Genomic DNA, 13,949 nt, shown 5'->3' on the forward strand with positions numbered 1-13,949 from the left:
CCTGCCGTGCCTCACGCCCCCTGCCCCAAGGGCAGCAAAGCCCGAGGCTGCCCCATGCCCATCGCCCCAGCGCTCGGAGATCCTTAAACGGTCAAGCGGTCAAGGTCAGCCCACAACACCCCAATGAAGGAAGGGGTGAGTTCAGAGGGCACAGAAGGGAAGAGGTGTTTATTATTTATTAATAATCAACCTCACTAGCCTAGAGCCTCATCTTGGATGCTGACACATGAAAGTCACAGCCCACACTTGCTTAAGTTCATACACTGTCAAAGAACTAATCCCACCTGGCTTAGCTCACAAGCCAAAGGCAAGGCTGCTACTGCACAAGGCCACCAAAACAAGACCTTCTGGGTCACCAGTTGGTGGCCTTTCCAGAAGGTACCCACCTGGCAGCAGACTCCTCAGGGACACAGGGCAGCTCACAGCTCCCATCCACAGGGCCTGGAATTCATCTGATTCAGGAGACTGCCTCAGACGTCACGGGACGAGTGGGACACGCTCCCTGGCACCAGTCAGCCTGGCACAAAGACTGTAACAATCACTGCCCTTTTCTGGTACATCAAGCTTTTCTAGAAAAAGATTTCAAATTGACATCACAGAGCTTTTAGTAAGAGCCACTGATTTTGTCTTGGTTTCCGAGTAAGTTCTCAACACCAAAAGCATTCACAACTGCCAACTCACGTGCATCACGAACTTGCACTCTCTTCGTTTTCTCTTGCTCTCTGTCATTACAGTGCTTGCTGCGGACTGAGAAGTCTTAAGAGCAAGCAGAAGAATAAAAACCAAACACTGACAGCTGCAGAGGCAGAGCTGCTGGCTTTAACGCACTCATCGTATTTTGTAAAATCAATTTCCCTGATGGCACAGACATGATCGACACGGCAGGCCTCCTCACATGGGGTGAGGTCATATCTGACAGAGTTAAACTCATAGTACTGCTGCAGATAGTGGGGATCCTTTGATATCCTCTCCAGCACCGTTTGCATGGAGCGCACAGAGCCATCAGGGACTTGGAAGGCTTCTGTCAGCACATACTCTTTCTCCCATGTTGGAAACTCTTCCTCCCATGTTGGGGCCATCATGTTCGCACGGGTTAGGTTCAAGTAGTAAGTCACCATATCCTGCAGGGAGAGAAAAGAGAACGAAGACAAATCAAGAAAGGCTCAGCCCTCGAGGGAAATGCCTGGCTAGGCTGTGATCAGCCCCTTCTCCCCGGTGCTGCTGTGCAGCACAACAGCTACATGTATTCACTGCAGGCAGCACACCTCCCTGCCCAGCGAGGGCTCAGCTGCCTCCCAACGGCTGCTTTCCACCGATACGTGAACCTGGGGACAGACACCTCAGGTGAGAGCCTCCAGAACTCATCAGGCATGAACGGCTTTTCTCTGCTTGACTTTTACCACCAAACATCACGAAGTTCAGGCCTGGACACCTTAAAAAAAAAAATCACTCTTATTTACTATCAACACTGCCCTCTGGCAGAAGCAAGGATTGCACTAGAGTTGCTCACCAAGTGAAGTTATTTTCTCAACTGTGAGCAAACTACAGACTAACATTTTTCACAGCTTCTGTTCTCAGCCCTTACCCTTTTCTCTCTGCCTCACCAGTTCCCTAGCCTTCCACAGTGTATTTCAGCATTCGTTTCTCATGCTATAAATGTGTAAACAGAGCAGCCACAGAGCTGCTGGGTCCATTGCAAAGAAAGGCACAAACAACCCATCCTCTGCCTCTTTGCAAATAAGAGACAGAGGAAACAGAAGCTGCCCCTACAAGTCATCCAAATTCAGATCCATTGCAAATGAAACAATTTAGCAAGTAGGGGGACCCAAATAATTTCCTAGATGGTTAGAAGTTTTTGGAGGGGATTTGAGGAGTTTGTTAGTCCTGAACAAGAAGCTCTGCAATCCACATTACCTAGGTAGTAAAGCAAGTGTCAAGGGAAACTAGCTAAAGACATCAAGAACATGACAAAACTTGTCCTGTGCTGCCCTGAGTAACTCATCCCGGCAGAAAAGCTGGCCCAGCTGACTGTGGTCGTCTTGCTCTTACTCACTGACAGGCTTACTAAATCTTTGTGCTAGACAGGAGGCTGAAACTTCATGGAGGAATTAAAGTACTCTTCTAGAAAACTGCACCGTGCAGCACGTGGGGATCCCCTACCAACACTTGAAGGGTGTCTGGATCGTAGTTGATCACCCGAATCCCAGGGTTGTTGGCTCCATTGTTCACTCCAGGTAATGTCGTTTTCCAGGGAGTCACTCCAGGGGCCAGGAACATGACATTGATTGGAGAACCTTAACAAAAAGGCAAAACCACCCATGAGTGGGAGATGCTGGCTTGTATCACACCCTGTCCACACAGCAGCGAGCACCCCAGGAACAGATCACACTGCAAACAGCAGTTTTGTCACCAGCCCTAGTCACGACAGCACACGTCAAGATCGGCACATTGGACAGCCTCAGGGATTGAACATGGGACTGCTGCAGCTGAGAACAGGCTTTCCACTGCTGCCAAAGACTCCTGCACTGAGGGTGCACAAGAGAACCACACTCAGCCAAGGAGACCCAGACAAAATGACAAAATTTGAGGGTAAACAGGAAGGAGGGCTGGAGCTACAGGCTGGGGGTGGTGATCAGAACCACTGCTGTCTCTTGTTGACCAAAGCATTTCACAAGCCTTTTCTGGCTTCTCAGCTGCATTCAGCTAACAGCCACTGAACAAAACCTCTCATCAACAGTCATTTTCTGGGAGATGGCAGAGCTAATACGCAAATGCTTGGGTGGCCAGAACCAATACCTGTATCACTGTAAAACATCCGAAAGCTGTCTGTGTGATGGTGCCCAAAGAACTGGGCAGCAATCACTCTGTGGTGCTTCTGCACAGTCGTCAAGTACCGCTCATTGAAGCCACTCCGGAACCAGGGCTTTCCTCGTTTCTTCTCAAAGAAGCCAGGAGGGACATGCCCCACAATATAGACCTACAAAAGAAAGAGTTGCACTGAACACAAAGCCCATGCTTCCCACCGGCTCACTGTGATCACACAGAGGGGAAAGCAGGCGTGAGAAGAGCTTCCAGGGTAGGAGAAGCCCTCCACAAAGTTTGTTTATTCATTTCTTTTAATACCATTTCATCTGCTCTAGAGGCATTGGTCAGTGTTTCTTCCAGCCACTGGAACTGCCCTCCAGGATCTTCCTCATCAGCTGTCTCATCATTCTGGTCGTAGTACAGATTGGTATTGAGGACAACCATTCGCCCCCTTGTCCCTGGGCTGGGCAGCTTCTCACTGTAGAAAGCTCCTGAAAAATGTAACCCACAGGGAAAGAGCTGGAGGTCTGGTCAAGCTGGTTGTCGTGACACCGCATCCCTTTGTTTCCAACCCTGTCAGCTCTCTTTGGCCATAGCCACAGCAAAGTCACCATCTGGACAAGGCGCCAGCCGCACTCTGACCACACCAGAACAGGGATCTGGAGCGACTCTTCTCGCTGGGTGCCTCCTGTGGTACTGATGCCTCTCAGGGTGAAGGGAGGGCGAGCAGGAGCTGGGCAGCTCCAGAGCACCACAGTGCTGCCTGCACCAGCAGCTTTCTTAAAAGTTCTTTTTTCTTCCACCGAAGTTCACCACTCTGCATTCTCCATAGGGGCACTTTCCAGTAACTCGAGGAAAGCAGGAAAGACTAAAGCATAAAAAAACTTCTTTTCTTGCAAGCAGGAGAACACAGTGCCAGAAGTCAGCACTAAATAGGACCCTTCCTTTGCAAATACTTCATAGGTATTGTTTCTCTGAGCATAGAGGCTGGGAAAACCCTTCATGGTATTCTCCTAAACCACCCCCAACTCCCCGGATTGCTGCCAACATGAGCCAGTGGTGCCACACCTGCCCTGAAAAAAGCAGTGGAAGCATCATTCAGCCAGGGACGCCATAGTTCAGCTGTTCGGTTGTAGATCCTGTGCTGTCTCCCTGGAAACTGATTCTTGGGGTGGAAGTCATGATTGCCCATTGCTGCGTAGACTTTGGTATCTAGAAACAGAGAAAAGGAGGCTCAGAGTAATTGCGTGCTTGCTTCAGAGTTCCTCAGCACCAAAGCTCCCTGAGGCACTCACACACTTGGGAAGAACAGTATGGCTTGAGAGCCTCGCAAAAGCAAATCATCCACATCACAGCCACGTGGCTGCAATGACTGAGAGTACAACGCTGCAAAGACCATCCCCTCTGCAGGACAAGCCACCCCAGAGCCACGGCTTTACAGATGAATCAGTGAGCTTTCACCATCAATAAGACTCCTTCCCCCACTGCTGACATGGATTAAGCATGAGGAAATCTTAAGCCTTTTCTGTCTTAATGACTAATTACAGAAGTGTAATTTCTGTAATATTTTCCTCTCTTGAGTGAGTTAACCTGAAACAATGAGTGTGCATAAGACACACCTCATGCCATACAGCAACTCAGAAGAGGAAAAAAAAAGTCCCAGCAACCACAGCCCTTCTGTGCATTTCCCCTTCCCAATTCTGTCATTTTTCCACCCTGGTAAGTTCTTCCCATGAGAGACTGTGCCCCTCTCCCCTTCTCATCCCATCAAATCCTACCTGGAAACGTCTCTTTGATCAGAGAAGTCAGATTTTCTATTATGTGCAGAACCTTTTCTTCTCCAAGCTTCTCATTGGGGACGTGAGGAGTATCATCTCTAGATAAATAAAAGCAGCATGTCTGTGACTAACAGAGCATACGCTTAAAGTGATACGCAAGGCAGAGAAACTTGCTGACTTTTCTTTGTGCCTCCTAGAAAATAAAGTTGAAGCTTTTGGGTGCCTGGAACCAGCACTGTGTTGACTGGCCAAGGCACTGATGGACTTTCAAGGAATTGTTCACAGTGGAAGCGGGCTCCGCTTTATCCTACCTTGAAAAACCTGTAACAAGCATATGAAAACCTAAACACAAGCGTATGAAGTGGAGGCTCACTCTGCCCTGGTGCATTTAATAGACATTAAAGCTGACTGGAAATACTGCAAGGAGCAGCATTTTGCAGTCTCAGGTCAATCAGCAAAGCAAAGCTGTTGGCACAGCTGTTCAAACAGCAGGGTAACAACTCTTATTAAAACAAAGGAATGCCTCCAGTAAGGTAGTGATCATTGAGGTCTGCCTCCAAAAGCGTGGCAGATGCACACTTCCATGTCTTCACTAATAGGCTTGTGCCATTTGTAGATGATGGTGGGCTGTCAACAAGCCCATCGAAGACAAAGATGAAAATTCAAAGTGATGTCAAAGTGGGAGAAATAGTTTGAAGGAAAAATAAAATCAACATAAAGTCATAAGGACCAATAACTACTTCTAAGTATAAACATTCATCCACAGAGACAGAAAACTGAACCGTGGGGCCAGACAACAGCACTGCGAACTAGGACTGGAGGTTACAGCAGATTACAGGCTGATGTTGCACTATTAGGAGAAAAGCAGACACTACAAGACGACACAGGCACTTAGAATAATAGTGCAAAATAAAGCTTTTACTGTCTGTAAGTGCTATGGAGGCCTCCTGTGGAACAGGGTACCCACTTTTGGAGACCATACTAGGAAAAAACATACTCCATTTGGGGGGGGGGGGGGTTCTTCCTGCTTCTAAAGCAAAACAGCCCCTTTTTGAGACGAGTCTCCCAGGTGCCTCTTTACAGTTTGAGGAGACGTCGAACTCTGTTCTGCAGCGCTGCCGGACAGGCAGGGCTCGCTCACGACCAGAGCAGCGCCCCGCGCCCCCCGCCCCGCGGGAGCTCAGCCAGGGCCGGCAGCGAGCCGAAAGCAAACGAGGGGCGGTGGGCTGCGCGCCCCCCCTTACCCGCCTGTCGCTGCTGGGGCTTGTCGGGAGCCCCTGGCCGGCGCCGAGAGCCCCCCGCAGCGGCGCCCTCCCCAAGCCTGTTTGCACGACGGGCACATCCCCACCTCGCCCCGCGTAAGGGGCGCTGGGTCGCCCCCGCCCCCCCAAACTCCCCGAGCCGGCAGGGCCGCGCCGAGAACGACAGCCCGCCCGGCCGGCGCGCGCCCCGGGAGCGCTCGGTGCCTCCCCCCGCGGGGCAGGCGAGCTGAGGCGGGCTCCGTCAGCCGCGGGACCCCCCCCGGGCGGCGCGACCCCGGCCCTCCCCGCAGCCTCACCCGGTCCAGAGGACGAAGTCCGGCCGCTGCAGGCGCCTCCTCATGGCGCGGGCGGCCGAGACGAGCAGGCGCCAGGGTGCGTCGCAGAGGTAGCTGCCCCAGGGCCCGGCGGCGGGCGCGGCGCGGGGGCCGCCCGAGGGGCACACCTGCCCGGCGGCCACGGCCGCGTCGTAGTCGGGGTCCCAGTGCAGGTCGGTGACGTGCCAGAAGCGCCCTGCCGCCGCCGGGAGACGCGGGGCTCAGCGGGGCGGGGGCGCGGAGCCGCCGCCGGGCACCGCTCGGGCCCCCGCCCGGCCGGCCGCGCTGCCCCCCACTTACCTGACAGGGCCGCGGCCAGCGGGCAGAGCAGGAGCGCGACGGGCCGCATGCCGGGCTGCCGTGCCGTGCCGTGCCGTGCCGTGCCCGGCCCTGCCCCGCCCCTCGCGCTCCCTCACCGCAGCGCGGCCGGGCATCGCCCGCACCCAAAGCGGCGGCGGCCGCTTGCCTCCCCGCGGGGCTCCCCTATTGGAAGGAGCCGGAAGACGGAGGGCCGCGATTGGCTGTCGGCCGCCGGGAGCGGCGCGCACGGATTGGGCGGGAGCCGGCGGCGCGGGGAGGGGCGGAGCGCGCGGGCCGGTTGGCGCCCAGCGAGAGGCCGCCGCCATGTGGAGCGGGCACGGTGCGGGCCGGGGCGGCCGGGCCGGGGGCGGCAGGGGGGCGGGGGGAGCCCAGGGAAGGGGCCCTGAGGCCGCCGCTGCCGCGCCCCGTTAATGGCGGCGGGGATGGGGGGGCGTCACCTCCACCGCCTCACCGGCTCTCCTTCCCCCCTCAGGTACCTTCGACGGTGGGTACGGCAGCGTGGGCCCCTCGGCGCCCGCGGGCGGCTACACGCAGTCCCCGGGCGGCTTCGGCTCCCCCGCCGGCACGCAGGCGGAGAAGAAGCAGGTAGGCCGGGAGCGGGGCCTGGGCCGGCGCCGGGGCGCGGAGCGGCGGCCGGGGCAGCGGGAGGGGGCGGCCGCCCCGCCGCTGACGGCCCCGCCGCTGACGGCCCCGCCGCCACTTGCAGAGGATCCGCTCGCAGAACATCGTGCCCTGCACCGTGTCGCAGCTGCTGGCGGCCGAGCAGGGAGACGAGACCTTCCGGATCTGCGACATGGAGATCGCCCAGGTGGGCGCCGGGAACGGCGGGCGGGAGGGGGCGGTGGGACAGCCGTGCCTCTCGGGGCCTTCCCGGGTAGCCGTCCCCCCTTCCCGGGTAACCGCCCCCCCTTCCCGAGGCAGGTCACCATCGTGGGCGTCATTCGGCACGCCGAGAAGGCACCGACAAACATCCTCTACAAGGTGGACGACATGACCGCGGCCCCGATGGACGTTAGGCAGTGGGTTGATACTGATGTAAGTAAACATCGAGTTCATTGCCAACGCGCTTCTTTAAAAGCTTGTGGGAGCAGTGAAGAAAGTTACAGAATCATAGAATATCTCAGGCTGCAAGGGATCCTTAAGGATCAAGTCCAACTCCTCACTCCTTGCAGGACTTTTTTTTATCAAAAACGTGGGTTTTCTGAGGAGTGTTGTAGGGATAACATGTCTCCAAAATCCAAGGGAGAATCTGCTGTAGCAGAGATCACTGGTGTACTGTATGTGACTCTCCTGTTTTGTAGTCCATGCGTGATTCTATGTTGAATCACTTTGTATAATTTTTTAAAGTTCAGCTGCTGAAGCTCAACTGTTACTTCGTAGCTGAACTGAGATGCGTGCTCAGTACTTCTGTGGAGGAATAATACAAGGAGAGAGTGAACCAGGAATTTGTTGGTGGCTCAGTGATAGATGTGAAGATGTGTACCAATGAGTGTTGTCTTGTTTTCTGATGCATGACTCCTGAAATGCTGATAACTCCCACTGGACTCTCATGCTGGTATAGCAAACCTTTAAAGCTAGCCCATGTTAATGAAACACGTATTTGTAGGCAGACAGCTGAGTTCAGTTGAATGACTTTGGGGAAAGTAATTAGGCAGATATTCTGGCTTAACTCAGTTAAGATTAAGCTGTCTTAACTGCAAATTTATCACAACTTCAGAAAAGGTTCTGTCCTGCTTCCATTCCCCTAGCCAAGTTATATAGTTGAACACCTGCTTTTTTTACTGTTTGAGGGTTCTTTCCTCTTGTTGCTCTGTGGAGGTCTCTTGGAAGCGGACAGAGAGAGCAGAGCAGATGACTGGTTTTGACTCCTTTCAGGTCTACAATGTGTTCAAACGAGCCAATATTTTTTTTTCTCTGTTTTTCATTTACTGTTATGTTTACCTAACTGCTCTTACTGATCGTAGGAATGCATGCTTGAGATAAGCCTCCTTTCCCAGATAATTTATTGTGATAATTGAGAAATGGAAACCTGAATTGGCAAAACCCTCTTTTCTCCTTTTCCTCTCTGCCAGGAGGCAGGTGGTGAGAATGTTGTGATACCTCCAGGAACTTATGTAAAAGTAGCTGGTCATCTTCGGTCTTTCCAGGTAAGATCATGTTACCCATGACTCCAAGTCACGAGGCTGGTGCAGTGGTGCGTTGGTCGTCTGACATAGTGTTAGTGGGCTCCCTTTAGAATACAGAACTGGAAGAATGGAAGTGAGAAAACTCATGGGTTGAGGTAAAGACAGTTTAATAGGTGAAGCAAAAGCTGCACATGCAAACAAAGCAAAACGAAGAATTAATTCGCTGCTTCCCGTCGGCAGGCGGGTGTTCAGCCATCCCTGGGAAAGCAGGACTCCATCATGTGTAACAGGGACTTGGGAAGACAAACACCTTCACTGCAAACGTCCCCCCTTCCTTCTCCTTCCCCCAGCTTTATATGCTGAGGATGGCGTCATATGGTTTGGAACATCCATTTGGTCAGTCTGTCCTGCCTGTGTCCCCTCCCAGCTTCTTGTGCCCCCCAACCTTGCTGGTGCCGTGGAGTGGGAAGCAGAAAAGGCCTTGACTCTGTGTAAGCACTGCTTGGCAATAACAAAACCATCCCTGTGTTATCAACACTGTTTTTAGCACAAATCCAAAACATAGCTTCATAGTAGCTACTATGAAGAAAACTAACTCTGTCCCAGGCAAAGCCAACACAAAATGTGAGTCAGAAAATTTTGGACTAGTTACATGCAGACAAGCTCCATAACCACCACAATCCCTGTTCCTGGATGGAGTGGTTGGATTGGCTGCTAAGCATGTTCCTGTTGCTGTGATGTTAATTTTTTTTCTTTGTTGTTGTTTTTTTCTCCCTCTGAAAGAATAAGAAAAGCTTGGTGGCATTTAAGATGATGCCTGTGGAAAACATGAATGAGTTCACCACACACATGCTAGAGATTGTCCATGCGCATATGATCCTCAGAAAAAATCGTACGGTATGTGCTTGAAGATCCTGATTCTGTCACGGCCCTTGCTGGGTTACTGGTTGTCTCCCAAAGGGAGGGACCTCTTGGTTCATTGTGGAAATTGCGTACCAGTTGGGCTGGAAAGCTTGAAGCTGTTGGGGGACTACAGCAAAGGTGTAACAGGAGTCCTGGCTTCCTTGGAGAGATTGCGTTGCAGTCCATTTCTAGTGGTTTCTTTTGGGAATCTATTTTTAATTACTGTCTCTCTGAAGTAACACCAACTCTTAACGCTGTGGGCTTGCAGCAGCCTGTGTAACTGCAACAGTTTTACTCTTGTGATTTCAGTCAGCATCAAGAGTGCCTCAGTCGTTTTCCTCTACTGGGACAGGTGACGTGGGGGGCTATGGAGCCGGTGGCAGCCTAGGAGTGAACGGACTCACAGCACATCAGGGTCAGGTGGGCGCAAGCAGCTTCTCCAGGAGCACAGCAGTCGCAGCAGAGGCTGCTGTGGTGTGATGTAAGACAAATGCAAGCTCAATTACCCTTTGGAGACTGGAAGTTCTTCCTCAGCTTTGCTGTCTGTCAGCGATAGAGAAGCTTAGCTGTATGCTGATGGTGGTTGTTGCTTTTCCAGGTGTTGAACTTGATTAAAAATTGCCCTGTCCCAGAAGGAATGAGTCTTCAAGAGCTGAAACTTCAGCTCCACCATATGAGCATGTCAACAATCAAGTAAGTAGAAGCATAGAAAAGAAGGATGTTCTGGAAATCCGGGCAGTCCTTCCTGGAGTGATAAAAGGAGGCAGAGAGGAAAACAGCGGGCAAGCCCAGATCCTTATTTGTGAAACAGCGCCGGTAGTTTCACTTGTTCCCAGAAGGATGTGGTGGTGAGCCAGATCTTTTGAAGTCTCCAGCAGCTTAGAATGAGCAATTGTCAGTTGAAGGGGTGATAAAATACTTTGTTCCCTATTTTCAAAACAAGCTGTTTAACAGCTTGGTAGCAAAGTAACAGGTACCTAGGAATACTGCAGTGCCTTAGCAGTTATTTTCTTCTTTTGAGGACTGCCTTGCTCGCTGCACACGGGAATAGACTGCTCCTGTTCTTTTCTTTGCTGTCTCGTGGAATTTCTCTTCCCTGAGACTTAGAAAAACAGTAATTAACATTTGTTATCTTTCTGCGTTCTCTCCCCTTTGAAGCAGAGTGGTAGGTACGGCTTTTACTGGGGAAGCACAGAGTGGTGACCTTTCCCTCTGTGGCAGGCAGACCCTGAGAGCTGCGGGGGGAGCACATTGCCATAGCTTTGGAGAAACTTGCAGTACTAGTGACTGGGGGAGCAGCACTTCAGCTGCTCACAGGATAGAGCCACTGAGAGCTTCCCTTGGCAGGTGCCAGAAGGGAACAGGAGGGATGGGGTCTGTAAATGGGAAATCCCTGAGAGAAAGGTGCTGATAAAGACTAGTTAGCAGTCACTTTTTTTTTTTCTTTTTTTATCTTCAAAGGCAAGCTGTTGAATTCCTTAGCAGTGAGGGACACATCTACTCCACTGTGGATGATGATCACTTTAAGTCAACAGACACTGACTGAAGTTACTTCCAGCTGGTTTTAGTTCTAAGCAAATGCTTGTCCATGATTCAGAGCAGAGCTTTGCGACATGGAAGGTAATCTTCGCTCTTTCTAGCCTCTGAAAGTCCCAGTTACTCTATGAGTGCCTCCTCCTTAGAATTCAAGGATGAGCAAAATATGTAGGATTCTGTTTACTGGGCTTGATTATGTGCTGTGACCATGTGACTGAAAGCATAAACAGGCATGGGAAGACTGAGCTCCTCAAAGCTTCAGAGCCTTCAGTTTGTTCTTGTCTCCTTAGAGGATGCCTGTGTTAGAAAGAAGAACCTCTTTCTAATCTTGTCCTGAGCAGATCGATTGTCTTTTGTTTCTAGAGCTGTTTCTCCTAACCCAGCTTTCATTCTATTTCATTCACAAAGTGGATTGCCAAGAGTAATATTCCACTTATGCACAGTAATCATGAATAGATTTTTAATTGGTTTAGTTTATGCATTTAAATCTGTATTTGTACTATGAGGTAATCTTGTTAATAGAGCTTTTGAATGTTTCCAATAAAATCTTAACTTGGTAGTCTTGCATGCACGTGTGGCTCTAGAGGCTTTTCTTCTTTCCAAAAGAAGACAAAGCCCAGCCATGTGGGTAAAAACATGCTTTCAGAATTAAACTACGCTTATTTTTTTAGCTTTTGAAGTAAATTGCTTTAAAGGGTCAAACTGAAGTGAATGTCTGGACACTAAGAAATTAAATAATTGTGCTATGGAAGAAAGCGACATGTTGCATCAGTGTTCCAAACATAGCCAGGACCATTTCTGACCCCAAAAGCACTTGAGCTGCAGCTCAAATCAGTTACATCTTGTGGGACTAGGTGAGTTAGGAAAGGTTGGGGTTCATGGGGGTGGAGATAATGGATTTGCATTTCCTGTTTCTGCTCAGTCCTGCCTTGTTCAGGGGAGCAGCATGCTGAGAGCAGATGCTTCAGCTTATTTCTGTCCTCTTAGTCATGATGTGCTTTCCGTTCTGTAAAATTCAAAGCTGAAAACTGCCTTTTGGGAACTGGTTTGCATTTATTAATGGAAGCGCTTCAGGAGTTCATAGATACTCGGGAGGATTTTTCACCATGACCCCCATAAGGTGTAGCTGTTCTCACAGGAGAAGCCACAGTTTTTGTGGCGAATACATTTGCTGACAAGCAGGGCCCGGCATCTCTCGCTGAGCTGAATGCTGAGACGCTGAAATGTGCTTGCTGCCTGCCAGGTGGGAGCCTGGTTCGCTGCACTTTGCCGCCTGACGGGTTCCCAGGGACATGGTGCCTGCTGGAAAACCAGCACGTGCACCCAGGGCTGGTGTCACTGGGCTGACAGGCTGGTCAGCTCTGGGTGCCAGGGGAGCTGCGAGCTGGGGGGTTTGTTATGTGGGACTGGTGTAGCGACCTGGCTTTGAAAAAGCTTCCCCCCTGTGTGCTTGTAACTGGGGGCTGGCTGCCGGCCCCAGGGCATCTGCTCCTGGCACTAATGCTGGGCACCCGCTGCCCTGCTCGGGTTCCAGGGGGTGCCACAGCTGTAGCCGTGGGGCACTTCTGGGGCTAAACTGTGCTACGGATGTGGAACAGGTGAATTTCTGGGCTCCGGAATCTGGCAGATGTAGAAGCCAAGAGCACTTTTCATTTTCCCTTTTGCAGGAATTTGCAGGTCAGGAAGAAAATCCCTGAGGATTTTTGGAAGTGAAGGTGAATGGGCTTGCTTGCAGTAAAGAGTAGTTGTGTGTCTGGACAAAACACTTGCGATGTGACTGGAGAGGGAGTTTTTCTTTGCCCAGTCTCCATTTGCTGTTCAATTTTCAAAGGATTCAGGAACACCTGCTGTTGTCTGGCTAGGGGGACAATTTGGAATAGGTCTTAGGGGGCAGAAGTGTCAGCTGCTTCACAGGAAGTTTGCATTTAAAACTATCTGTGAACTAGCAGTGAGGTCCAAACTCGGAATGGTTGTGGCTCAGGTAAAGGAGACAAGGAAAAACACTTTGGCATGTTCAGTCGTTCTGGCTTCCTCTGTGCTCTGCTTCCCTCCTCCTCCCAGGAGCCCACCTTCTCCCCAGCCACAGTTAGCAATTAGTTTTTCCCCCAGAAGGAAAAACTGGATTCTGGGGTGACTTAAAGACTTGTTGGCTCCTGCCACTGCAGTGGATCTCTTGGTTGAAGCTTTGTACATCGTATGAAGACAGGGTGAGAGAGTCAGGGTGGTTCAGCTGGGAGAAGAGAAGGCTCCAGGGAGACCTTCTTGCCGCCTTGCAATACATAAAGGTCGTCGATGTGGAAGATGGGGAGAGACACTTTGCCAGGTCCTGTGGTGACAGCATAAGGGGCAAAGGTTTTAAACCACAAGAGGGTGGTAGGTTTAGATGAGTCATAAGAAAGGTAGGATTTTTTTATATAGAGTGGTGAGACACTGGAACAGGTTGTCCAGAGAAGTTGTAGATGCCCCATCCCTGGAAGGCAGGGCTAGACAGGGCTTTGAGCAGCTTCATCTAGTGGAAGGAGTTGGACCAGGTGATCTGTAAAGGTCCCTTCCATCCCAAACCATCCTGTGATTCTCGGATCGTACAGTTCAGATGCTGTTAATGAATGGCTAAGGCCTGTTTGCAGATGAGAGCTGGGTTCTCCCTCCTTGGGTGAGTATTCAGTGAAAGGACCTCAACAGCAAGTGTCCCTCCCATGGTGTGATTTGAGGAGAGAGTGCTGATACTGAGGGCATCAGTCCCAGGGCAGAACCAAAGCCAGAGAAGGAATCCAGCCCAAACCCAAGCCAGGACTCGAGCCAAGTTCAAATGAGTGAGGTCCTCTGCACCTCTGGGGCTCTGCCCTGTGTGCTGGGTGAGGAACGACGTGAACTGAAAAAACTGAACCCAAAGCTACTCTTCAC

At 51.3% G+C, this 13,949-nt stretch overlaps 2 protein-coding genes across 4 annotated transcripts; one reads left to right on the forward strand and one right to left on the reverse strand.

Moving 5' to 3' along the window:
- Positions 1–153: 153 nt before the first annotated feature.
- Positions 154–6,649, reverse strand: SMPDL3B (sphingomyelin phosphodiesterase acid like 3B). 3 transcript variants are annotated; one of them, XM_055798410.1, is made up of 8 exons: positions 6,576–6,649; positions 6,142–6,355; positions 4,584–4,681; positions 3,874–4,017; positions 3,124–3,296; positions 2,797–2,977; positions 2,161–2,294; positions 154–1,121 (listed from the first exon to the last, which is right to left on the reverse strand). In XM_055798410.1, exons 2-8 carry the CDS (start codon positions 6,183–6,185, stop codon positions 729–731), a joined length of 1,167 nt encoding a protein of 388 aa, XP_055654385.1. In that variant the 5' UTR covers positions 6,186–6,355; positions 6,576–6,649; the 3' UTR covers positions 154–728. The 3 variants fall into 3 exon arrangements, with proteins under 3 accessions (XP_055654385.1, XP_055654384.1, XP_055654386.1); XM_055798409.1 differs by lacking the exon at positions 6,576–6,649 and adding an exon at positions 6,460–6,548; XM_055798411.1 differs by lacking the exon at positions 6,142–6,355 and having other exon boundaries at positions 6,576–6,628.
- Positions 6,650–6,683: 34 nt separating this feature from the next.
- Positions 6,684–11,616, forward strand: RPA2 (replication protein A2). Its single transcript, XM_055798414.1, has 9 exons — positions 6,684–6,799; positions 6,953–7,065; positions 7,187–7,288; positions 7,402–7,515; positions 8,553–8,627; positions 9,390–9,503; positions 9,819–9,929; positions 10,108–10,202; positions 10,971–11,616. Exons 1-9 carry the CDS (start codon positions 6,784–6,786, stop codon positions 11,053–11,055), a joined length of 825 nt encoding a protein of 274 aa, XP_055654389.1. The 5' UTR covers positions 6,684–6,783; the 3' UTR covers positions 11,056–11,616.
- The last annotated feature ends 2,333 nt before the right edge of the window (positions 11,617–13,949 follow it).

The sequence above is a fragment of the Falco peregrinus genome, chromosome 3, assembly GCF_023634155.1.
Source record: "Falco peregrinus isolate bFalPer1 chromosome 3, bFalPer1.pri, whole genome shotgun sequence".
Classification (NCBI taxonomy): Eukaryota; Metazoa; Chordata; class Aves; order Falconiformes; family Falconidae; genus Falco; species Falco peregrinus.

What these genes read in the sequence shown, in the direction of transcription:
- SMPDL3B (XM_055798409.1), bottom strand. Translation starts at nt 6,508, where the DNA reads ATGCGGCCCGTCGCGCTCCTGCTCTGCCCGCTGGCCGCGGCCCTGTCA. An exon ending in GACTTCGTCCTCTGGACCGG is followed by an intron (nt 4,682 to 6,141) that starts GTGAGGCTGCGG and finishes TTATTTATCTAG; the next exon opens with AGATGATACTCCTCACGTCC. An exon ending in CACTGCTTTTTTCAGGGCAG is followed by an intron (nt 3,297 to 3,873) that starts GTGTGGCACCAC and finishes TACATTTTTCAG; the next exon opens with GAGCTTTCTACAGTGAGAAG.
- RPA2 (XM_055798414.1), top strand. An exon ending in GCGACATGGAGATCGCCCAG is followed by an intron (nt 7,289 to 7,401) that starts GTGGGCGCCGGG and finishes TTCCCGAGGCAG; the next exon opens with GTCACCATCGTGGGCGTCAT. An exon ending in TCACAGCACATCAGGGTCAG is followed by an intron (nt 9,930 to 10,107) that starts GTGGGCGCAAGC and finishes TTGCTTTTCCAG; the next exon opens with GTGTTGAACTTGATTAAAAA.